The sequence below is a fragment of the Trichechus manatus genome, unplaced genomic scaffold, assembly GCF_000243295.1.
Source record: "Trichechus manatus latirostris isolate Lorelei unplaced genomic scaffold, TriManLat1.0 scaffold00113, whole genome shotgun sequence".
NCBI lineage: Eukaryota > Metazoa > Chordata > Mammalia > Sirenia > Trichechidae > Trichechus > Trichechus manatus.
This window is the reverse complement of record NW_004444049.1, coordinates 8344152-8367218: the sequence shown is the minus strand read 5'-3', so window position 1 is coordinate 8367218 and position 23067 is coordinate 8344152. Positions and strand designations below refer to the sequence as shown.

The window sequence follows — 23067 nt, the reverse complement described above, 5'->3', positions numbered from 1 at the left end:
ATAACTTAGACAGATCTGGGCTCCTGTCCGCCATTCATTAGTGCAGTGCAATGGATCACTTTGGTGGCAGAGTGGCATGCTCCCGGGCACTTGTTGGCTGAGTTAAAGAGCTTTGTAACACTGTCTGAGCAGGGCAGAGGCTGGGCCAAGGGGCTGAAAGGCCAAAGGCCAGAATGAGAGAGACCTGCCTGCAGGCACAGCTGAGAAGAGGCTGTCCTGATCAAAGAACTGTATCCTGAGCTTCCTGAACCTGAATTATAACCTGTCTGTTACTTCCTGAATAAACCCCATAATCATGAGTATTGTCCGTGAGTTCTGTGTGGCCATTATCAAAGTCAACAGAGAAGTAGAGTGTGCTGTGGGAGGGATGGTTGGTGTCAGAATTGGTTAAAAGGGCTGTGGAGAGGAGCTATGTCTGACCTCCATTTCAGAGGAATCAGCTTCAGGCTGTTGATCTTAATTCTCCTTCACCATTGTGAAGTTAGAGGAAGTCAGATGCTTCTGCCACACCATTTTCACAGTTGGTGTCAGAAGCAGGGATCTTTGCAATAGCTCCACAGGCATGGAAGCATGGGACTTTGTAAGAGAAAGAAGGAAGGGGCATGGGAAGTGAAAGTTTTGATTCTTAGGTGGTTACCTTGGTTATTATCTGTAATGGCTAAAAGGAAAGTGAGAGATGTTACGCTACAGCTGAGGGAGAAAAGCCCCAGCAGGAGTGGCTCAGGGCAAGGGCCAGTGCTGTTAAATGGGATGAGGGATAGGGGGCCAAGGTCTTCTGGTTCTACCCAGCCAGAGGCCCAAGGCACATTGAATATGATTGGGAAGATAGTCAAGGGGTGGAGAAGATGAAACTGGAATGTTTTAAAAGTGGTTATGTGTTTATTTGAATGTACTGTAGATACTGAATGTTTCTCCTAACTAGTATTGTAAAACAGACCTAAGTGTATGATAGAAATGAATTTGGGGTATTATAGATTACAGAGAGCATGTAACTCTGCCTTTAGCCTATACTTGATTGGTTATGTTAAAAGGGAAACTAGAATTTGCCCTAGGGAAACACAGGTTTTTGGTTTAAATGTGGTCAAAAACCGGAGCCCTACCCAGAATCCTTCAGAGTCAGGAAATTTGCATTTGAAAAGGCATAGCAAAACTACCCAGAACTTCTGAGAAAACAGAAGATTTGCATTTGAAGGAAGGACCTGCAGAAGAAAAAGCAAACTTTTGTTTTTTGAATTTTGAGCAAGCAAGCAGGTTTGCCTTTGGGTGCACGGAGGCAGGAAAAGTCAGTGCCCATCAGAACCCCATTCCACGACTAGAAGTTAAAGGGAGCTAGTGAGTAGACAGCCTGATATGCTCACCTTTGTTGACTACCTCGGTCCACTCGGTGAGTGGAAGTAGGGGAAGTGCAGCAATGAAGAGATGGGCTGAGTTTGGACATATTCCATTGTCACCCATTCACCTAGCCCACTGGAGCTAGGTATGAGAGAGAGAGAATGGGCTGGCTGATCAGAGTTGCAAGTTGTGTGGACTCCTAAGCTTATGGGTGATGCCAGTTGACCTAGTCCATGGGGGCTAAGGATGAGAGAGAGAGAGAAGGGGCTGGCTGGTCTGAAGTGCAGTGAAGTGTGTGTGAACTCCCGAGCCTAACGCTGGTACCCACTGTAATCTAGCTTGGATGGCCAAGGATAAGCTGACCAGAACCTGACCAAATGAAGAGAAAGACGTTTGTCACTGTGAGCTGGTATAGACTGCTGCACTTTGATGGCTTGCTCTGGACTGGACTTTGCTTATGGATGCAGATGCTCGAAGTTCAAACTTAAACAAAGATTCTTTAAGACCAAGGAACATGCTTGTCTTCTCAGAGTACTGGTTTGATAAACCAAAAACCTGTTGCCATCAAGTCAATTCTGATTCATAGCAACCTTATGGGACAGAGTACAACTGCCCCATACGGTTGCCAAGGAGCAGCTGGTGGATTCAAACTGTCGACATTTTGGTTAGCAGCTGCAGCTCTTAACCACTGGTGGCACCAGGGCTCCACTGGTTTGATAGGTTTGATAGGGACAGGCAGATTAGAAGTTGGCTATCTAAAATGGGAGGAGATAAAGGTATGAAGTGGCTGGCTTATACACTTTTGTGAGAGTGCTTACATTAAATGAGGGGTCAAGGGAGGATCTCCACTGAATAGATTGTTTTCCTGATGGGTCTGGGGAAGAGAGGGTGGGGGGAGATGCTAATAGGATTATATGATTCAGTTGTGAGTGTTGACTGTTAACAGAGTTAATTGTGATTGTAAAAACTGTGACTGTAGAAGATGTTAAAGCGGGGATTACGGGGGAGGCACTGCTGGACTGGGGTACAGTGGCCAAACATAAAATCCCTTAAAGGTTTTGCTATGCTGGTAACTCATGAGGCTCAGAGAAAGGGAATAATCTTCTCAGTTAAATTTTATCAGACACCAAAACAGGTGAAGACGAGACAAACTTTTGGGGAAGCTGACCAGATCACATGGTCACCTGCAGCAGACCTCAATGGCTGGTACCTGAGTAACCTCACCCCGAGGACTCTTTGCCCTACTGAAGGACTAACTGTTAATGGCTGTTGTGGACTGGTAAAATGATTGGGACGGGGAAGTTAATCCTTCAAGTATGAAAGGACAATGGCTAGAAGAGCCAGGGGGTAGCCTGCAGTGCAATGAATTGCTAACTATGACCCTTCTAGCCATAGTCTTTGTAATTCCCACCAGATGACTGTGTGGATCATAACAAATTATGTATAACATTGCAAAGAATGGAAATTCCAGAACACAAAATTGTGGTCATGAGGAACCTGTACATAGAACAAGAGGCAGTCATTTGAACAGAACAAGGGGACACTGCTTGGTTTAAAATCAGGAAAGGTGTGTGTCAGCATTATATCTTTTCACTATACTTATTCGATCTGTATGCTGAGCAAATAATCCAAGAAGCTGGACTATATGAAGAACACAGCATCAGGATTGGAGGAAGACTCATTAACAACATGCAATATGAAGATGTATAAAAATGTGGTGGCGGTGTCTGACCTCCTCTTTCTTCACAGGGGGCAAGGAGAATCAAGACCAGCAGCCCAAGGCTGATTCCTATGAAGCAGAGGTCAGACATGCCTTCTCTCTCCACCATGTTTACCAATTCTGACACCAACTGTCACTCTCACGGCACTCTCTACTTCTCTGCTGGGCTCAGTAATTCATTGCAATGGCCACGCAGAACTCACAAATACTCGCGATTATGGGGTTGCGGTGCAATGGATTGCTTTTCTGTGGCCTTTCTAGCCATGGTCTTATAACTTCCACCCAAGTGATTGGGTGAGACTGGGCAAATAAGGCAATTGTGGTCCACCAAGGGGATTGGTCAATTTTGCTTTAAAAAAGAGCCAATTCCAGAGCAGAAAGAGGATCCCACCACCACCAAGAAAGAACAGCCAGGAGTGCAAAGTTCATCCTTTGGACCTGGGATCCCTGCACTGAGAAGCTCCTGGAACCAGAAGAGTGAGAAGTGGTGGCAAAGAAATGATGGCAGGAGATGGCGTGGTGGGCTTCCCGGCCCATGAAGAAAGAAAGCTAAGTGCCTCTGGGCACTTACTGGCAGAGCTAAAAGAGCTTTGTAACACTTACCCTAGCAGGGCAGAGGCTGACAGCCAGGGGGAGGCATGCCTGGGAGCACAGCTGAAAAGAGGCTATCTGGATGGAAGAACCGTGTCCTGAGTGTTCCTGAGCCTGAATTGTAACCTGTTACTTCCCTAATAAACCCTATAATTGTGAGTACTGTCTTTGAGTTCTGTGTAGCCATTGCAATGAATTATCGAACCCAGCAGAGAAGTAGAGAGGGTCATGGGAGGGATGGTTGCTGTCAGAACTGGTGAAGATGGCGCAGAGAGTAGGCATGTCTGACACCCGTCTCATAGGCATCAGCCTTGGGCTGTTGATCTTGATTCTCCTTCCCCCTTGTGAAGAGGAGGTCAGGCTCTACCCCATGCCATTTTTACAGGGGTTTATTAGGGAAGTAACAGGTTACAATTCAGGTGGAGGAACGCCCAGGATACAGTTCTTCAATCAGGACAGCCTCTTCTAAGCTGTGTTCACAGGCACACCTCTCTCTGACCCTCGGCCTCTGTCCGGCTTGGGCAAGTGTTACAAAGCTCTTTTGGCTCTGCCTGTAAGTGCCCAGAGGCACCCAACACCACAAGTAAACCTCGTCCCAAAGGCACTCAGCTTTCTTGCTCTGTGGGCTGGGAAGCCCACTGCACCGCCTCCTGCTGGTCTCTCTTGCAGTCATTTCTCTGCCACTGCTTCTTGCTGTCTTCAGTGTTATGGCTCTCTCTCTCGGTCTCCTGGTTCCAGGAGCTTCTCAGTGCAGGGATCCCAGGTTCAAAGGACATGCTCCGCTCTTGGCTCTCCTTTCTTGGTGGTGGTGGGATCCTGTCCCTGCTCTGAAAGTGGCTCTCTTTTAAGCCTAACGGGACGGCAAAACTGACCAATCCCCTTGGTGGGCCACAATTACCTTATTTGCACAGAGTTCAAACACCATCAGGAGGAAGGTCACACAAAAGTGATCCATCACACCACAGGAGGACACAACCTTACTTGCTGAAAATGAAGAAGACCTGAAGCATTTGTGATGATCAAAGACTACAACCTTCAGTATGGATTACACTTCAACATAAAGAGAACAAAAATCCTCACAACTGGACCAGTAAGCAACATCATGATAAATGGAGAACAGATTGAAGCTGTCAAGGATTTAATTTTACTTGGATCCACAATCAACACCCATGGAAGCCACAGTCAAGAAATTAAACAAGAGGACCATGGGGAGGATAGCTGGTGTCAGACTTCGAAAAACAAAAAAAATCATATCTAACTTCTACCTCCTGGGAATCAGCTTTGGGCCAATGGTGACTCTCATTATCCCCCCGGAAGTTAGACAGGTTCTGACGCCGCTACTACTCAAACAACACACCTTCCTTCCCAGTGAAGGCAACTAATACTTTTTGGAGATATACTTTGTGCCAGATGTCAAGAGGGATTCAGAAAAAAATTATAAACAATAGCTGTATAATGTACATCATCTGCATCGGGTACATCTACAGAGCTCTTGTTTGAAAAACAGACTCTACAATGTATTCCAGCAAAGGAAGCATAGACAAAAATGAGATAAGGTGACTTGCCCACCCAGGTCACACTGGGGCAGTGGCAGGGCCAGAATCAGGACTGTTACCTCCTCTCTCATCCCTATAACAATTGATACTTTTGTCAGAGCTGGAAAGTCGGAGCGTCATCCAGTAGGAAGACAGGGCCATCACAGAGGCTGGCTTCTTGTCACCTTCGCTCAAGCAAGCTCCATAGATCCTGTTTCCTATTTGTCTTGTTGCTACTCACCCCTTTTCATCGCCCATCCCCATCCTTACATTTAATCACACACATCTCAGTGAGAATTGTAGGGCTTTATTAACTGACTGATAGAGAACCCCCTCTCCAGTCTTGCTTCTCTACCTTCTTCCCTCCCACCAACTCCCTCCAGGCGAGGTCACCAGGCCATTATGGAAGAGGAACCTGGAGAATGTAAAGGGCAGTGCTTTCTTCAAAGTCCACTGAACTACCTCCTGGCGCCAGGAGAAAACTTTTGGTAGAAGGGGTGAGAGATTTAGATCTCATCTTCAAGGTTCTCCATGTCTACATCCTGGGGGGCTTTTGTCTGCTTTTGGCGTTTGGGCTGTGGTTCATTAGTCCTGGATGGCTTTGGGGGGGCTTCCACTGAGCAAAAGAAAAGAGGAAAGCATTAAAGAACCCAAATGAGTGCAGGCTCCCCTCTCATCCCAGCTGCCTGCTGCAGCCTCACCTTCCATGGCTGCCCTCTCCTTCTGGGCAAGCCGGATCTGCTGGAGGAGTTTTCTGCGCTTCTTCCCTGACAGAGTAATGTTGGCACGTGCACTGGACCTAAAGCCAAAAGCCGAACCAGTTGCCATGGAGTCAGTTCCACTCATGGTGACCCCATGTGCGCAGGCAGAGTAGAACCGTACTTCATAGGGTTTTCAAAGCTGTGACCTTTCGGAAGCAGATGGCCAGGCCTTTCTTCCAAGGCACTTTTGAGAGGGTTTGAACCACCAACCTATCAGTTAGTAGTTGAGCACTTAACGTTTGCCTCACCCAGGGACTCTGAAGGGTAGGTAGGAGCAAAGAAGTCCAGGTTAAACTGAACTGACCTAGGCCACACAAGTGGTTCTGGCTATGGCAAAGGTCTTCGGATTCAAATCACAAAACTGTCTGGAAATCTGGGTTCTAAGATTGTGACTTAAAGGTTCTCTGACAAAGTTTACTTATAAAAGTCTACGTGAACGTACAATGTTACTTGAGGGGTGGGAGAACCGAAAGCTTTTCCCAGATTCTCCGTGGGGTTAACGGCCCAAAGAAAGGTTGTGAGCTACCGGTATTATGAGAAGCTAGCGGAGTTTGCGCAGAAACCGAGCCGACAAACGCCCCATGCAAAAATTCGAGTTCACAAGGAAAGCAGGGAGGAGCCAGATGCTCCGCAGCTTGGCAGGCAGGAGGCAGAAGCCCGTGGAGAGCATCAGGGGAATGAGGGAGTGACACTCACGCCCGCTTCTTGAGGTGGTGCCGCGTGATCAGTCCTTCGTCTATCACAGCCCCGACTACCCGGTGCCTCAGTCGTCGCTCCCGGTTCAACACGCGCCGTCGCTTGAATAGCTTCTTCTTCAGCTCCTGCGGGGTAGGAAGGTGCGAGTCACGAGGAGGCGCCGCATCGCGGCCCTGGATCCCCGCTCCCTTCAATCCCGTTTGGGCGAGAGGAAGCAGCCCGCGGCTCGCTGGAGGGGAGGCAGTCAGGGCCGTGGACGCTTAGGGGAGACAAATTCGGGGCCCCCACGCAGTCACCGTCCGGGGCCGGTTGATTTTGCCGCCGGGAGCACCCATTGCTGCACCGTGACGCCAGGTCCTACTCCGCGGTTCCTCTCGCGGATGGGTCTGCGCGGCGGCCCCGCCCCTCTGCCCTACGAAGGCCAATCGCAGCGCGGGGGCGGGTCCCGGCGTTATATAAAGGGGCTCGGCGGAACCGCTGCCCTTTTCGAAGACAGCGATTTAGTAAGTGTGGGTATGGGTGCGGGACGGGCGAGGGTGCTGGGCGGGCCCGCGGACCCTCCTTTTCTTGGCGGGGGCCGGGCGTGCGGTCCCGGTCCCCGTTATGTACGGAGGGAGAGGGAGAGGGCTCCGGTCTCCTCGGCGTCATGTCTTCGGTGCCGGCGGTTTCCCGTCCGCCGGTTCTATCCTCAAGCGCCGGGACAAGGGACTCCAAGGAGCAGGGCGGAACCGAAGCACTTCTCCGCGGTGCTCACATCTTCTCCTTTGATTTTAGGACCTTGAACGTGGTTTCAGAAGCAGGAGCTGTTGTATCCTCCTGCTCTCACTTCCGGTTGCCAGCAATAAAGACTTTCGCTGCATAGTCGGTCTGTGAGTTCTTTTTCCGAGGCGACACAGTTCAGGGACGCTATAACGCGTTCTTCCGCGACCTGGAATTTGCAGATCATCCCTTGGACCTCAGACATTCCCCACCCCCGGCTTTTGGCTCTTCTCTCCGGCGGGCTGCACTTCGCAGAAGGTTTCTGGCCGACCTTGCCCGGGGTATCGGGATGTCCGCGCTGTTACGAACCTTCCCCGTGGCTGCCCTGGCGGCTGGGATGCGCCGCGCCTTGGGTAGGGAAGGCAGACGGGGGAGGGCAAGGTGGGTTCCTCGTGACCCAGGAGTCTAGTCTCTGAAACTGCAGGTCCTAAAACCCCAATGTATAATATGCACCGTTTTTGTAGCAGTGAGATTAGAACTCGGGCCACATTAGAATTTGGACGCTGGGTGACAGATATCCTCCACCCCATGTCCACAGGCTCCCTGGCTGGAAGCTGTCTGGCTGACCGCTGCCTCTGGGATCGGCTCCATGCCCAGCCTCGTCTGGGCGGCGCCCCCACCTTCGACTGGTTCTTTGGATACGAAGAAGCTCAGGGTTTCCTTCTGCCGCTGCTGCAGGAGGCATCGACTGCCTGTCCGCTGCAGGTGCTGGACGTGGGCTGTGGGACCTCTGGCCTGTGCACAGGTCTCTACACCAAGTGCCCACACCCCGTGGATGTGCTGGGGGTGGACTTCTCTCCTGTGGCTGTGGCCCACATGAATAGCCTCCTGGAAGGCGGTCAAGGCCAAAACCGCCTGTGCCCTGGGCACCCAGCCTCCTGCCTCCGCTTCATGCAGGCTGATGCCCAGAACCTGGGGCCAGTGGCTCCCTCCGGCTCCTTCCAGCTGGTGCTTGACAAAGGCACCTGGGATGCTGTTGCCCGGGGAGGTCTGCCTGGGGCCTACCAGCTGCTGTCAGAGTGCCTGAGGGTCCTGAGCCCTCGGGGGACCCTTATTCAGTTTTCAGATGAGGACCCTGATGTGCGGCTACCCTGTTTGGAACAAGGGTCCCAGGGCTGTACTGTGACTGTGCAGGAGCTCGGCCCTTTCAGGGGGCTCACGTATTTTGCTTACTTGGTTCAAAGCGCTCATTAAAGACCTATTAGTTTTCACCCTAGTGTTTCTATTGAGGGTTAGAGAGAGCTTTGTCTTTGTGCGATAACCAAAAAACACCAAACGGTTGCCCTTGAGATGATTCCAACTCATAGCGACCCTACAGGACAGGGTAGAACTGCCCCATAGGGTTTCCGAGGAGCACCTGGTGGATTCGAACTGCTGACCTTTTGGTTAGCAGCCATAGTTCTTCACCACGAAGCCACCAGGATTTCCCCTTTGTGAGACAGATGGCTGGAAAGTGAGGATTTGGTTCCTGGCTTCCACATTTACTAGGTGGGTACACATATTACTGAATGTTTCTATGTCTCAGTTTCCTCATGTACAAAGTGAAGTTATAGGGATTACAATGATATATGTAAAACATTTAGTAGAGCCAGGCACAAGATGAGTACTGAATAGCAAGTACAAGTAGATTATCCCACATCCTCAACTAACTGGAGCTCCTAAAAGCAGATAGGTACTCTTAATCCAAATCCCTACACTGATTTACCTGTATGACCTAGTGGGCTAACCTCTAATAAACTTCATTTTTTTCTCACCTGTAAAAGGGGAAAATTGTGAGATGATAGGTAGAAAGGCTCAATAAACAAACCAGGTGAAGTGTTTGAGGGAGAGAACAGTACTTACCCTCAAAGCCACTCGGAGGCAGGAGATGAGAAAATTCCACAAAGCATCTTCTACAGACAGGAGAGTCTGCTGCTAGGTCCCAGACAGGACGGGGGTTGGGAGGTTCCTGACACTCCATGTTCTCAGGAATCCAGGAGGCATCTTGCTCTTCCTGCTCCTGCCCCCAGCTGAGTCCTGGGTTAAGGGTTCTTAGGGGAGATCTGGGGTCCAGTGGGCTCCAAGCCCATCCTGGGAGGGTGGGGAGGAGGAGGAAGTTAAAGAGCCCATTAACTGAAAAAATATTCCTAATACTGAGTTTTTAAAAGATTATGAAATGAATGTGTTAATTTTTATTGTTGTTAATTAAAGAGTAATACAGTGATTATAACCTAAGAGCCTTGGTTTTCCCTTATTGGATTGCTTTGAGAATCAGGAGGTAGGCAAATGCTCAAAAAAAAAAAAAAAAAAAAAACTTATGTAACATGGAAAAAACTCTGGAAAGTATTGGGATTGGGTGTAATTTTTTTCCCACAATAAATATTTTACAATATTAAAAACATAAAGCGTTCCCAATCCTGACATCAACACTGCCCTCCAATGTTTTCCAACTTTGCCAACTGCCTTGATTTTTTTCTCCTGCCTCTAGATCTATCTTCACTATGTTTATTATGTGTGCCTGCCACTGGTGAGTGCAAGGGACACAACTGAGATTTCTATCTTGCTCTGCCCAGAACACCTAGGTCACAATGACCCCACTGAACCAGCCATGTCCCTCACCTGGCTCTTCATTTTGGTCCTGGAAGAAGGCCTCCACCTTTTCTTTACCATCAGTGACTAGCGGTAGCTCCTCCTGGGACCACTGGAGCTCCCCACTATCTTCATCCACCTCAGGGGCTTCCACCACAATGGAGGGCAGGCGGGGCTTTTGAGATACAACCTGAATGGGGACAGAAGGGGGCTTGGGCCAAGTTGGAGGATGAGCCAGCAGCAGGGCAGAGGGTGGGGAAGTACTAACCTGAACATCCTGGTGACCTTCAATCCTGGCAATCTCTCCTCTGTCCTTCCTAAGAGAGTTGGTCAGCCTGTGACTTTCTAGATTCCTAGAGGAGCATGGGCTATCTCTGGGCGAAGGCCCATCCTCCTCACTGATCTCTGGCATAAGAGCGATGGTGGTGATTCTTAGATTGCAGGGTAGGTCAACTCAGAGTAGAGTGCCCCTGCCCTGTGCACTCCACAGACTGCTTCTTTAATCTTCTTTGGAGCCTGGCCCCTTAATCACTTCTAAGGAGAGGAGAATGACATGCTAGGAGATTACAGGCCTTCTAGTGGAGGGGACAATGCCCAAGAAGTGGGACAGGAGATTTATTTCTACTCATTCCCTGAAGCAGAAGGGACACTTGGATTAACATCCCGTGAGTGAAGAGTTTTGATAGTGAATTTGGAATATTCTGACTTCTTAGCTCATTGGGTCTCCCAAGCTGGCATATTTATTTGTACTTTATTTAAGGAAAATTTACAAGGTGTTTCTACTTTTATTTATTATTGTGCATTAGGTGAAAGTTTATAGAGCAAATTAGTTTTCTATTCGATAGTTTGTACGTAAAGTGTTTGTTTTAAATGCCTTACAAATAAACTTATTTACTTATCCTAAAACTATGAGATAAGTACTATTATTCGACCCATTTCAGATACAGAAACCAAGGCACAGAGAAGGGACTTGCCCAGAGCAACACAGCTAAGAAGCGTTTTCTCCAAACTAAATTTGTTATGTTACACGAAATCCAGAAAAAAGAAAAAGAAATCCAGAGTTGTCATGCTTTCAAAAAATAAAAAAGACACACAACCATAAGGATATACCATGACGAAAAAGGTAACCGTTATTTGTAAGTAAAGAAAAATGTATAAAGATACCCTTTTCCCAATTCAGTACACTTGGCTTTGAGCTTCCGTTCAAGAGTTGAAGCGATTGAAAAAAACTGGAAGGGGGGAGGAGTGTTGACAATGGATTGATGTGTGCCAGTATCTGATGCCCTCTATATGCTGTAGAAAAAACGCACAAGTAACTGCAGGAAACTACAGAGCACAGCGCTCTATTGACTGGGAGATTTCGGAAGGCCTAATACTGGGCAACCGAAAAACCCACAGCAACCATGGAGACACTCGCCCCTCGCAGTCCCACTCCAGATTTGATGACGATGGGCCCTGCGCTTAGCCCTCGGTGCCAACACTTCCTTCCTTTTTTTTTTTTTTTCTTTCTTTTTAATTGTGGTAACATTTCCCTTGCTTGTCACGCTCAAATTCTTCCGCTAAAAGCCCAGACGTATTAGATTCTAGACTTTTGGAATAATCACGCCCTATCTAGCCCGCCCCTTCTCTATGGTTTCCTATATGGGCCTCTCTATCCTGCGCAGCGGGGCGACTGTGGCTACCCTTCTAGGCTGCCGGAGGATCGAAAGGCTGCCTCGCTGGTCGCGCGGTCCACTATGGCGGTTGTGCGGAAGGCGCTGATCGTGGGCGCACTGCTGGGCGCTGGAGCTGGCCTGGGCTCCGCGCTCTTTGTCCTCGTGACCCCGGGAGAGCAGAGGACACAGGCGATGCTCGAGGTGGGAGCAACTGGGAGTCCCGAGGTGGGGCATGCGGGGAGAGAGTGCCGGGCTGGGGGCCGGGACTGCGCACCTCCCTTTCTGCCCTCAGGAGATGCCGGCGCAGGACCCGCTGCGCAGGGCGGAGGCGGCCAGGACCAAGGAGCTCCTGCTGGCTACCCTGCAGGAGGCAGCGGCCACTCAGGAAAACGTGGCCTGCAGGAAGAACCGGGTGGACGGCAGTGGCGGCGGTGGGACGTCGGCATGAGTGCAGACTTGGCACCCGTGGACGCTGGTACCTCCGCTCGGGCGCAGGATTCCGAGGCTGCCTTTCGCCTTCGTGGGCCGGTCCAGGAGTCCGGACCCGGGATGCCGCACCCAGGCCTCTCCGGGTCCCCAGGAGCTGTTGCCGGGTGAGCACGTTCTCCTTAACCCCTGCACTGACTGCGCTTTAACTTCCACATCGCGGGCTGGGATGCAGACCTGGGACGGATGTGGCGAAATGAAGAAATAAATCACGTCCTTCCATCTAGAGAGTGAGCCCTACCTTCTGACACCTCCAAGTACCCAAGTAGCTGTAGGTGCCTCTGTCTAGGGTGATTAAGGTTCCAGCCAGCCCTGCCCCATGTGTGAGCCTGAAGCCCAATAGGCGTTGTTGTTAGGTGCTATCCAGTTGGGACTCGTAGCGACCCCGTGTACAACAGAAGGAAACACTGCCGGGTCCTGCGCCATCCTCACAATCCTTTGATATGTTTGAGCCCACTGTTGCAGCCACTATGTCAAGCATCTCATAAGGGTCTTTCTCTCTTTCATTCACCAAGCATGATGTACATCCAGGGAGGGCTCCTACTTGATAACATGTGCAAGTATGTGAGAGAAGTCTCGCCATCCTCGCTTCTATGGAACATACTGGCTGTAATTCTTACAAGACAGATTTGTTCATTCTTCTGGAGGTCCATGGCATATTCTTCGCCAACACCATAATTCAAAGGCATCAATTCTTCAGTCTTATTCATTGTACAGCTTTTGCGTGCATATGGGGCAATTGAAAATACCATGGCTTGGGTCAGGCGCACCTTAGTCCTCAAGGTGACATCTTTTGCTATTTAAACACTTGAACGAGGTCTTTTGCAGCAGATTTGCCTGATGCAGTGCGTTGTTTGATTTCTTGACTGCTGCTTCCACAGGCATTGATTGTGGATCCAAGTAAAATGAAATCCTTGACAATTTCAATAGCAATAGCAAACTGTATTTTCCAAACACTGTGAGGTCATGTGGTCTAAGTTTGCGTGAACTTCTGGGGATAACTCAACATTCTTGAAATCAGAACCATCCTGGAAAATCTTGTAGCCCAAGACAGATAAGATACTCTAGGCTCCTCTGTCCCATAAGGTTGGGGAGGGGCACCTACCGTTTGCCATGTGCCATGATGCCCTTTGGCTATTTGCTTTGTTTTACCTCTGGTTAAACAGGCTTAGAGAGGTTGACTAGCTATAGCGGAATAGTGAGGGGTACGGGTGTTTTTTTTTAGTCAGACAGATCTTCATTCAACTCCTGCAAGTTACAAAACCTCTGAGCCTCAGTCCTGCTCTATAAAAGGTGATAACTCTGCCTTGGGCATTGTTGTAAAAATTAGCTTAGAAATACATAGTGCCTGGCACAGACGGCACAAGCTCTCAGTAAATGTAGTGGATTTTTTCCCCCTTCAAGGTTTTCACTGTAAGAGTTTCCAATCTCTGTGAATCTACAGGATCTGTTGGAGATGCCACCGAGGGATGAGATACGAGGTCCCAAGCCCCACACCCGAGTCAACCAAGCCACTCCTCTTTCGGTTATTTTCTATCCTGTGGTTCCAAGCAAGAATGCAGTTGGAAAAAGACTGCTTTTTATTAAAAGAAGTGAGAATATTGAATGCTTGGTAGCTGAGGTCAGAGCCCTGGTAGCACAGTGGTTAAGAGCTCTACTCCTAACCAAAAGGTCCACAGTTTGAATCCACCGGCCGCTCCCAGGAAACTCTATGAGGCAGTTCTACTGTGTCCTATAGGGTCGCTATCAGTTGGAATCAACTTGACAGCAATGGATTTGGGTTTGGTTTTGGTTTAGCCCTGATGTGTAAACCCAGCTATGAGCATTGGTGCTATTTCCAGCTGCTGGATGTTGGAGCTGTAAGCCAGATACACTTGTGCATGATCTTTCCAGCGTACCTGTAGCCAAACTGGGAATAAAAGGCAAGAGGTCAGCAGCTGTTTGAGGGGGCACTAGAGTCATGTGATGAGCAGTGGTGAGAGGGGCCGCCGTGGAGGAGTGTGGTGGTTGGCGCCTGAGCCCTAAAGTCAGTGGCTTCCCAGGTGTGTGTCCAGGTTCTGCTACTTGTTAGCTGTGTCACTGTGGGCACATCATGTGCTTTGATGTCCTAAGCTTGAAAATGGGCGGCCTGTATCTACACCTCAGTAATAGTGCCTTTGTATCTCAGCTGATACATATGAAGCACTCAGTACTTTCTGGCGTTATTATGACGAAAGCACAAGTGTGGTTCTAACTTATTCTTAGAGCACAAGAGATGAACTTGCAAAGGTCACCCTAATGCTCTTCTCGACATCTCTGAGGATGGCCACATTTTTTTTTTTAAATCCCCTTTTAGTAGCTAATACTTATGAGGTGTGAGACAGAGTACTAAAGCACCTTATATCACCATTATTTAATTCTCACAACAACCCTAAAAAACAGGTACTATTATCCCCATTTTACTTAAGAAAAAAGTAGGTGTAAAGAAGTCAAGTCACAAAGCTAGTAAGTGACTGTGGTGCAATGAATTACTTAATATGGCCCTTCTAGCCATGATCTTTTTGACACAACTGAGCGGGACTATACAAATAAGGTATATGGAATCTGTGATGGTTGGAGTTGTGTGTCAACTTGGCTAGGTCACGATTCCCAATATTGTATGGTTATCCTCCATTTTGTGATCTGATGTAATTATCCTCATTATCTTCCATCCTAACCTCTGTATGTTAACGAGGTAGGATTAGTATAGGGTGTTGTCTTGATTTACAGCCTTGCAGGACGGTGTGACTTAAGTCTCACCCTTACTCAAGTCACGCCCTTCCCTGAGGTGTGACCTGCATCCAAGGTACATATGTGGGTACCCTGGCAGGGCTCTCAACCTCTCTGCATCTGGATCCTACATCCAGTTTGTTACTGCCTAACCTGCAGTTCTTGGTACTGAGCCAGAGGCCTGCCAGGTTCCACAGCCTTGTGAGCTAGTAGCTTGGGGTCTGACCTGCCGGTTTGAATTCGTCAGCCCCTGCAGCCATGTGGGTTGGGAAAAGCCTACACCTGACCCATGGATTTTGGACTTCGAAGCCTCCACAACCACGTAAGCCATTTCCTTGATACAGTGTGTGAGTTCTGTGAGACACTGTAGTGCATTATGGAACCCAGAGACGGGACGTGGAGTAGTTGATGTCAGAGATGATGGAGTGATACAGCAGTTTGGAAAAGTTGGACATTTGGGACATCTTTAATCTCCACCTCACAGGAACCAGCTTTCTGCTGATCCTTATTTAAGAAATTATTCATTCAGTGACAGAATCAGGATTTTAAGCTTATGTACTGCCTCTTACTCATAGTAACAAAAGATACCATCCAGTATACTCCCTACCCTCCAGTGCCTCAACCTCCCCAGCAACTAGCTAATCAAACCCAGAAAATAAAAACAAGTCTCTTTGTTGGAAATGAAAGATGTGAAGAAGGACCTACTCCAGATGCCTTCCCTTTAGCTCCTTCCTCTGCCTCCGTTTTGTCCTTGCCAACCATCCAGGAAGGAGTCAAGTGCGTACAGAACTCAGAGGGTCTATTTATTAGGAAAGGGATGTCAGTGCTTTAACAAAGATGAAGAGGTCAGAGAGGGATGCTAGGATAAACGCCCCTCAACTGGGACATTTCTTGGCCACGATGAGGACAGCAGAAGGCACAAGTCCTGAAGACAGAAGAAAACAGGCTTGAGCCACAGGTATACTTGCTTTTTACCCCAAAGCTTCCTGGCCTCGCACCATCTCCAAAACTCCTTCTCATCAAATCCCTTCCCTTCCTAGGCATGTCCCCTATCCCCCCAAGCCCTCCTTTCTGGCCCCACGTGCCATACCCAGTTCCTGCAGAGGCCGCTCCATGTCAGCCTCTGAAAAGGCCCGTCGGGGGAAGCCACTGAGCAACTGCACAGGGTCCTGGCCCCCTCCAGGCTCCTCCCCACGGTGGAGCTCTACATAGAGTCTCACGGCAGCCAGCTGTTCCCTGGCTCGGAACGTCTGGGTCAGTGAGGTCCCGTCTGGCAGCCTGACCTAGAGGATAAGGAAGAGATACAGTATTGTGGGGGTCATGACTGAGTGAGGGATCCAAGTATGAAAAAGAAAAGCTAAAGCTGGCAGATTAAACCAGTGCTATTACTATTTAAAGCACTTAATGACAACCACTTATACTCTGCTTTACTAAATGTTGAAAAAAACTCCCAGCTCCCTTACAATCTGAGAAAGACAACAACGTGATTATATAAAAACATGTAGATAAATAAGTTACCCAAGTAACCACATAAGAAAGCAAATAAACATGAACAAGAGTAATTGCTGAGTAAGAGGAAGGTATTATGGATTTAAATAAGACTGGGACAGGTGAAATTTGATCTCACTCCAGAGAGTAGAGGAGATAGGATTTCAAAAGTCATTTACAAAGAAGGGAGAGGTTTGGCAAAAGGAACATAACTGAAAAAAGCTCTGAGCTGGGCACCTTACAGACAAAGGAAGGGTCTCAGGAGTGAGACAGAAATCAGTACCTGTATGCGACACTGATCATACTCCCGCTTGGTGGGAGGCTCCTGGCTGGGAGAGGAGGGAACAGGACCTGGATCTGTTGGTGATGGGGATGGCTGAGAACCCACGGTACCACCATACTAGAGGACAAAGTAAAATGCTTCATCAGGCACTCACCCACTCTCACGAGAAACAGATCATGTATAAGCCCGTCCTTTCCATCTGAAGCTGGAAAAGGGGATCCGATCACTTACCTTCTTGGCTCTCTCGGCTTTATCCCTTTCAATCTTTTCTCGAACCCTCTGTCTGAAATGCAGGAAGGAAGATAGTAAGTCAAAACACTGACAAAGCAAATTTTAATTCTTTTTTCATCTCTAATCCAACATCCCCATCACCCAGACCTGGCTGCCAACTCTTCAGCCTTTTCCCTCCTTCGCTCTTCAGCAGCCCTGCGCATCTCATCCTCCTGTAGACGCTGTCGAGCAGCTGACAACTCCTGCCCTTGTCTCCTGCGCTGCCGTTCCCGTTCCAACGCTTCCCGCTCCTCTCTTTCTTCACGCTCCCGTTGCTTCTGGGCCACCAGCTCCATCATCCTGTGTTGCAGCAAGGAAAGAGCTCAAGAGAAATGGACACTGAATGGGGAGGTGAGTTTATGACAATGAACTTAGAAAACAAAATCGGAGAACTTCTATCCCAAGACAGATGAAAGAAAAAAAAGAAACTGCCAAAAAAAACAGAGCAGGAAGAGAAAGTTCAAGCTTCTCCGACCACCCTTGTGTATTGAAGAGAGGTGGAAGATGACCCCCAGAAGCGTGAGACTGTTCCTTACTGTACCTCTTAGTCTGTTCCTGTCTTTCCTCTTCACTCAAACTGGGTTTTCCTTCTCCTGCAGTAGACCCGGGTCCTACAAACAAGCCACCAGTATTATTTCCCCTTCTGGACCTCCCCAGACCCTCCTGAATAACCACAGCACGTCTTCCAGTCAGGACCTTCAGGGCCACCTTGCCCCGAAGAGATGGGTTCCCGTCCCAGGACATGTCCAAGGGGAGTCGCTAGAGGCTCGTCAACATCGGGGTCGTCTTCATGCTCCATCAGCCTGGAGAAAAGTCGCAAGAGAGATTACCGTTGAGGCTGTCTCCCAGTAACCCCCAACCGCTGGCCACTTGGTCTGAGCACTCACCAGTCCATCGCGGCCTCGATGCCCTGGTTCCCTGTGAGGGCCAAAGCCTTCTCCCTGAGGGCAAAAACACCGTGAAAAGCGCCGAGGAGCCATGGTGCTGGGCAGGCGGGGGCGCAGGGCTTGAGGCCGGGCGGGGTAAAGGCCGGGGCGGGTCCGCGCCCCACCACGGGCCAGGGCTAAGGGGGCTCCCTTACGCGCGTCCCCTGGGAAAGCCCATCTCGATGAGACTCTCCAGAGCCGTCAGCTCCGCCATGGCACCGTCCCCACCGCCTCCGCGGGGACCTGAGAGGACGAAAAGGAGGGAGGGGGCGGGTCAGCGCCCCCACCCGTACGCAATGCTGCCCCAGACGCCGAGGGTCGGGCCCTCGCTCACTCACCCGGCTCTGGATCTGCTGTGGGCACCAAGAAGAAGAAAGCCGAAGGTGGGCGGAAGTGCCCGAATCTGTTTGGATCACGTGGGAGCGGGCGTGGACGGGTGCTGCCGAGAGACAGAAAGCACGTGCCTGGTGTGGCTGCCAGAATCCGGCCGGGGCCGGACGGGCCGCGCTGGGGGCGGCGGTGCGGAAGAAGGACGACGCGGCCTTGAAACCCGTGGGCGGAATGAAGCGAGTTCCCGGGACTGCGTCACCTTTCTTAGAAATTAGAAAGAATCTGGCTCCTTAGCGCAACCAGCTGCAAAATTATTTGGCAGTGGTTTATCAGGAGCCATAGAAATTTGCACGCTCTTCACCCACTCATCCTCCCCAGGGAATTGAGCCGTCCTCCGCCCGGCTGCCAGAGGGATCTTTGCAAAAAACAGTATCTGATCCTGTCATCACCTTCCTGCTTAAAATTTCTCCAGGACACCCCAGTCACCCAGAACAAAACTCAAATGCTGTTGATTTGCCTTCCTTCTTCTGCCCGCTTTTTATGTTTGGGCACCTACCTTAGGTGCCTGGCAAGACAGTATTGTGTAAATGTTGGTTGTTATCTCCCACCACTTCAGGGTAACCTGTGTATGTTGCAAAACAGACCCTTCTCCTTCCTCCTGGCCTTTGCATCTACTAGTCCCTCTGGGATGCCCTGCCTCTTCTCTGGGCTTCTTTAACTCCCTGTCATTTTTCTGGACTCTACTCAGCGTTTGCTTTCTAAGGGAAGCCTGTTTTGACGACCTCTGTCTGCCTCCCAGCTCTAGTATTTACCCCATTATACATTTTTACCCCTGCTGTGTAGTCATTGTTGATTGCTTAGCCCTCCACCACTACCCAAGCTGTTAGATCCCTAAAGGTTGTTGTTAGTTGATGTTAAGCCTACTCCGACTTATGGGGACTTCATATAAAACAGAACAAAACGCTGCCCGATCTTGCAGCGTCGTCATGATCCTTGGTATGCTGGAGTCCATTGTTGCTACCTCTGTATTTTGAGTGCCTTCAACCTAGGGGGCTCATTTTCCTCCGTGAAGGTGGAGGTATTCTTGTTGCATAGAGCCTGCTACAAAGTGGAGCTCACTTTACTAGGAGGCAGAGTAATAATAAATTACTGATATTAATAATATGTGCTGGGGACTTTTGTATGATTAATTCACATTTAATCATCACAGCAATCCCTATGATGTAGATTATTATTAGTCACAGGAAACAGACACTGAAGGATGAGACAATTTACTTAAGGTCACAAGCTGATAAGTAGCAGAGCTAGTATTCAAACCCATAAGGTGTTCATTCATTAGACCACTAAAGGTTGCCTCTCCATGGTGGAGTGAAGAGCATCCGCTTTGGAGTTGGGCAGCTTAGGCCCAAATCCTAGCTCAAGTCCTTAGTTGTAGCTTCAAATTATTTAGAACCTTGGATTTTTCATCTGTGAAATGATTGTGGTGAAGATCAAGTGAGAGTGCACATAAAGCAGATCTTTAATAATGATAGCAGGCCCTGTCATTATTCATAAATGGATGAATGCTGAAGAAATACAGGAATTAAATTAGAAGTCACAAGGTATTCACTGTAGTGTGATAACAAGTGTGTTTTAGAAAACATGCATTCTGAGCTTATTCCAGAGGCCCAATAATAAGAGAATGGCTAAAATTTACAGTACTGCCCTTTTGACCTACTTTCAGGTAAGTATCCTATAGAAATACTCTCACAAAACATTCAAAGATACACAAACAAGGATGTTCATAGAAAACATTGAAGACAAAGTAAATGTTCCAACAAAGAGCGATGGCTAAAGTCAGTTAAGAAGCATCCTCTTATGGAAAGGTATACAGCCTTCAACATACCTAGAGAAACTCTGGTTTACCGACATGGAACATTGTCCATAACATATTGTCTGAAAAAATAAAATATTTGCATTGCATAGAGAAAGGTCAGCTATGCTAAGGGCAATTAGCTCGTGACGAGAGCTTCACTTTATACTTGCCAGTATTCCTTGAAATTTGTATATTTGTTTTATAATGAAAACAATTTATGAGACCAGTAAAGGTCCCTGGGTGGCACACAACTAATAACCTAGAGGTTGGAGGTTCAAACCCACCCAGCAGCATGGAGGAAGAAAAGTCCTGGTGATCTGCTTCTGTAAAGATTATAGCTCAAAAAAACCATACAGAGCAGTTCTACTCTGTAACACATGGGGTTGCCATGTATTGGAATCAATTAGATGGCACTGGGTTTGGTTTTTGTTTTTTTAATGCAGCAACATAAAATAGACTTTTCTATATCCAGTTACTTTAAACATAAATTCAAAAGTTTGTGTATATCACTCTGAAAAATAGATGTGTGGACAGGGATTTGAAAAAAATCATGAAAATGAAAATGCCTGTCTTTTAAGCTTCCTTTAATGTTGTTAAGTGGATGTACAATAAACACAAATGGGGGTGGGAAAGGGGGAAATCCCTTGGTATTACTTTATTTTTTAACTAGCAGAACCACAAGCTTGTCCCAGACAGTAGCTCGCGTAATCCTTCTCTTCTTGCCCACGCGTCAGTCTCTTATTTCTACCCTCAGACACAGGTAGACTTTCCGACCCAAGTGTGTTCATCCTTAATAACTGAACAAAAGGCGGAAGGGAGTGGTCTCTGGCCCCAAACTCTCATCCTGCAGAAGCTTATTCTCAAAATCCCACTGAAGCCACCCAAAGTGACAGACCCCTTTTGAAGGTGTAAGACAGGAAGCTGAATAACTACAGCCTAGCAGGCCAAATCTGGTCTGATGTCTGATTTATAAGGCCTACAAGCTAAGAATGGTTTTTACATTTTAAAATGGTTACACTTTAAATGGTTATATGAGTACCTACATACTATCCTTGGTTTTATTCTCTTGGATGGCAAAGCCTATATTTACTATCTGACCATTTAAGAAAAAATTGCTGACCCCTGGTCTATGGTCTGGTCCCTGGGTGGTAAAAATGGTTTGCTCTGGCATACTAACTGAAACGTTGGCAATTCAAATCCACCCCCTCGGCATTTCAGAAGAAAGACCCGGCTCTCTGTTTCAGTAAGATTATAGCCTTGAAAACCCTATGGGGCACAGTTCTACTCGGAAGCACATGTGGTCGCCATGAGTCAACAGATGTGTTGCTGTTTTTTTGGTCTATGATCTTTCTTCAATCTCAGCCAGAAACAAAGCAACGAGTGTGGGACCTGAAGAAACTCTCAGACCAGAGAACGGGGCGCCTGGGGCCCCCAACTCAGCTCGCAGCCTGCTGTTCCACCATTCAGCCTGAGCTTGTTGGGAGCTCCTCCCCCGAGTCTGGGCTGAGCTCCCCAGGTTGGGCTTGGCTTTGCCGGAGAAGCCCGGGGGCCCCTTCAGAGCCCCGCAGCAGCCCAGGCCTCTCAGCGGCGGCGGGGACAGCCCCAGCGCTCCCGCAGGCAGAAGTGCCAGACCAGGGCCGAGCAGCTGAGCAGGGCCAGGCCTGAGCCCACGCCCACGGCCACGTGGACCAGGGTGAGTGGCCTGGGGGGCACGGCAAGCCGGCGGCAGGGCCCGAAGTCAGGAAAATTGGCCCCCTCGAGGCTCTCCCCATCGGCCCCGGGCACGCTGCTTTCTCCTGCCTCGTTGGCGGCCACCACACAAATGACGTAAGCCCCACCAGCCTTCAGTCCCTTCAGTTCTGCTCTTCGGACGGTAGTGTTGAGGGGGGGCCCCTTCTGGGGAGCCCTGCTGCCTTCCCAAAGCAGCAGCCAGTATTGGTGGACGGGGGAAGAGGGAGCACACCAGTGGACCACTGCCCGGCCCTCCTCAGCCACCATGTACACTTCTCCTAGGCGTGGTGGGTCTGGCGGCTGGGCTGGGCTGGAGAGTCCGGGGCACAGGCAGGCCCTCTGCCCGGCTCCCTGCAGCTCCTTGCAGGGCACCTGCAGGTGGCGGCAGTGGTCATAGTCACAGGGGACAGGTGACGAGGGTGGCCACGGTGTCTCATCTTCCTCCTCTTCCTCAAAGCCTTGAGGAGTCAAGGGCTGAGCTCTGGGAACCAAGGAGAAGGTCACAGCCAGGAGCCACAGTAGGCAGGGAGAGCCCAGCATGGAGTCTGGAAGCAATAGGTAAAGCTGTTTAGACCCAATGCCTTCCGGGCCCCATGCCTCAACAAAACCTCCGAGGACAAGGACATATAACTAGGGCCACGATGGGAGCCAGAAAAAGGTGAGAATGAGACAGATAAACGCTCATTTGTCAGCCAGCTTCTGCATCCAGGGTGCGTACCTGGTTTTGGACAAAAAGGAAGAAAATATGGTCTGTCACATGAAAGAGACAGAGACAGATGCGAGACCAGCAACCCTGCTGCGAAGAGCTCGAAACAGTTAATGAATAAACAAATTGCTGGGGGCAAGAAGAGGAGGGTGTGACTGACTCAGCCTAGGGAGGGGAAGGTGGAATGATTCCCAGCTGCCATAAAGAGAAAAGACCTAGTAAAACAAACATCAGATGGTGACATATGTGAAAACCCAGAAACGAGACACAAGTGAGAAAGGAGGAAGAGATGGAACCAAACCAAACCCAAACCATAGCGGTCAAGTCGATTCCGACTCATAGCGACCCTATAGGAGAGAGTAGAACTGTCCCATAGGCTTTCCAAGGCTGTCATCTTTACGGAAGCAGACTGCCACATCTTTCTACCGTGGTGCACCTGGTGGGTTCGAACCGCTAACCTTTCGGTTAGCTAACCACCGCGCCACCAGGGCCCCTCCAGAGACGGAACAGAAGGAGGAAATAAGGACCCTGGACTTCTCATTCCCCACCTGTTACGGCTGCCAATTCTGTGCAAGCAGTCCTGGCCCTGCCTGTTTACCACCTCCTCCCACCCCTCCCTGGCCCACA

General features: G+C 49.2%; 6 protein-coding genes and 1 non-coding gene across 8 annotated transcripts; 3 read left to right on the top strand and 4 right to left on the bottom strand.

Annotated features, from left to right (window-relative positions):
• Window positions 1–5315: 5315 nt before the first annotated feature.
• Window positions 5316–6997, bottom strand: CUNH11orf98 (chromosome unknown C11orf98 homolog). The gene is made up of 4 exons (XM_023738254.1): window positions 6932–6997; window positions 6636–6760; window positions 5880–5977; window positions 5316–5794 (listed from the first exon to the last, which is right to left on the bottom strand). The coding sequence occupies exons 1-4, from the start codon at window positions 6968–6970 to the stop codon at window positions 5685–5687; spliced, it is 372 nt and encodes a 123-aa protein (XP_023594022.1). The 5' UTR covers window positions 6971–6997; the 3' UTR covers window positions 5316–5684.
• A 127-nt stretch (window positions 6998–7124) lies between these two features.
• On the top strand, window positions 7125–8622 carry CSKMT (citrate synthase lysine methyltransferase). Its single transcript, XM_004383840.2, has 3 exons — window positions 7125–7138; window positions 7410–7747; window positions 7933–8622. Exons 2-3 carry the CDS (start codon window positions 7684–7686, stop codon window positions 8586–8588), a joined length of 720 nt encoding a protein of 239 aa, XP_004383897.1. The 5' UTR covers window positions 7125–7138; window positions 7410–7683; the 3' UTR covers window positions 8589–8622.
• Window positions 7193–7341, top strand: LOC111821894 (small nucleolar RNA SNORA57). Its single transcript, XR_002825239.1, has one exon. It is a non-coding gene; the product is annotated as a small nucleolar RNA SNORA57 (small nucleolar RNA).
• Window positions 8623–9144: 522 nt separating the features above from the next.
• Window positions 9145–11075, bottom strand: LBHD1 (LBH domain containing 1). The gene is made up of 4 exons (XM_023738129.1): window positions 11060–11075; window positions 10231–10415; window positions 9993–10152; window positions 9145–9464 (listed from the first exon to the last, which is right to left on the bottom strand). The coding sequence occupies exons 1-4, from the start codon at window positions 11073–11075 to the stop codon at window positions 9145–9147; spliced, it is 681 nt and encodes a 226-aa protein (XP_023593897.1).
• Window positions 11076–11648: 573 nt separating this feature from the next.
• LOC101349046 (ubiquinol-cytochrome-c reductase complex assembly factor 3) lies at window positions 11649–12787 on the top strand. The gene is made up of 2 exons (XM_004383939.2): window positions 11649–11818; window positions 11910–12787. Exons 1-2 carry the CDS (start codon window positions 11699–11701, stop codon window positions 12063–12065), a joined length of 276 nt encoding a protein of 91 aa, XP_004383996.1. The 5' UTR covers window positions 11649–11698; the 3' UTR covers window positions 12066–12787.
• Window positions 12788–15632: 2845 nt separating this feature from the next.
• Window positions 15633–18254, bottom strand: UBXN1 (UBX domain protein 1). 2 transcript variants are annotated; one of them, XM_023738252.1, is made up of 10 exons: window positions 18157–18253; window positions 17974–18061; window positions 17780–17833; window positions 17589–17695; window positions 17434–17503; window positions 17001–17192; window positions 16854–16905; window positions 16623–16739; window positions 15942–16134; window positions 15633–15776 (listed from the first exon to the last, which is right to left on the bottom strand). In XM_023738252.1, the coding sequence occupies exons 2-10, from the start codon at window positions 18030–18032 to the stop codon at window positions 15727–15729; spliced, it is 894 nt and encodes a 297-aa protein (XP_023594020.1). In that variant the 5' UTR covers window positions 18033–18061; window positions 18157–18253; the 3' UTR covers window positions 15633–15726. The 2 variants fall into 2 exon arrangements, with proteins under 2 accessions (XP_023594020.1, XP_023594021.1); XM_023738253.1 differs by having other exon boundaries at window positions 15638–15776; window positions 17601–17695; window positions 18157–18254.
• Window positions 18255–21584: 3330 nt separating this feature from the next.
• LRRN4CL (LRRN4 C-terminal like) lies at window positions 21585–22572 on the bottom strand. The gene has a single exon (XM_004383938.2). It carries the CDS (start codon window positions 22272–22274, stop codon window positions 21585–21587), a length of 690 nt encoding a protein of 229 aa, XP_004383995.1. The 5' UTR covers window positions 22275–22572.
• Window positions 22573–23067: the final 495 nt, after the last annotated feature.

Coding starts and splice junctions, on each gene's coding strand:
- CSKMT (XM_004383840.2), top strand. CDS start 7,684: ATGTCCGCGCTGTTACGAACCTTCCCCGTGGCTGCCCTGGCGGCTGGG. Junction 7,748..7,932: donor TGGGATGCGCCGCGCCTTGG/GTAGGGAAGGCA, acceptor CCATGTCCACAG/GCTCCCTGGCTGGAAGCTGT.
- LRRN4CL (XM_004383938.2), bottom strand. CDS start 22,274: ATGCTGGGCTCTCCCTGCCTACTGTGGCTCCTGGCTGTGACCTTCTCC.
- CUNH11orf98 (XM_023738254.1), bottom strand. CDS start 6,970: ATGGGTGCTCCCGGCGGCAAAATCAACCGGCCCCGGACG. Junction 6,761..6,931: donor AAATCAACCGGCCCCGGACG/GTGACTGCGTGG, acceptor CCTACCCCGCAG/GAGCTGAAGAAGAAGCTATT. Junction 5,978..6,635: donor CACCACCTCAAGAAGCGGGC/GTGAGTGTCACT, acceptor TTTTGGCTTTAG/GTCCAGTGCACGTGCCAACA.
- LBHD1 (XM_023738129.1), bottom strand. Junction 10,153..10,230: donor AAGGTCACCAGGATGTTCAG/GTTAGTACTTCC, acceptor GTCCCCATTCAG/GTTGTATCTCAAAAGCCCCG. Junction 9,465..9,992: donor GGACCAAAATGAAGAGCCAG/GTGAGGGACATG, acceptor CCACCCTCCCAG/GATGGGCTTGGAGCCCACTG.
- UBXN1 (XM_023738252.1), bottom strand. CDS start 18,032: ATGGCGGAGCTGACGGCTCTGGAGAGTCTCATCGAGATGGGCTTTCCC. Junction 16,135..16,622: donor ATGATCAGTGTCGCATACAG/GTACTGATTTCT, acceptor CTTATCCTCTAG/GTCAGGCTGCCAGACGGGAC. Junction 15,777..15,941: donor GCGGCCTCTGCAGGAACTGG/GTATGGCACGTG, acceptor TTCTGTCTTCAG/GACTTGTGCCTTCTGCTGTC.
- LOC101349046 (XM_004383939.2), top strand. CDS start 11,699: ATGGCGGTTGTGCGGAAGGCGCTGATCGTGGGCGCACTGCTGGGCGCT. Junction 11,819..11,909: donor GGACACAGGCGATGCTCGAG/GTGGGAGCAACT, acceptor TTCTGCCCTCAG/GAGATGCCGGCGCAGGACCC.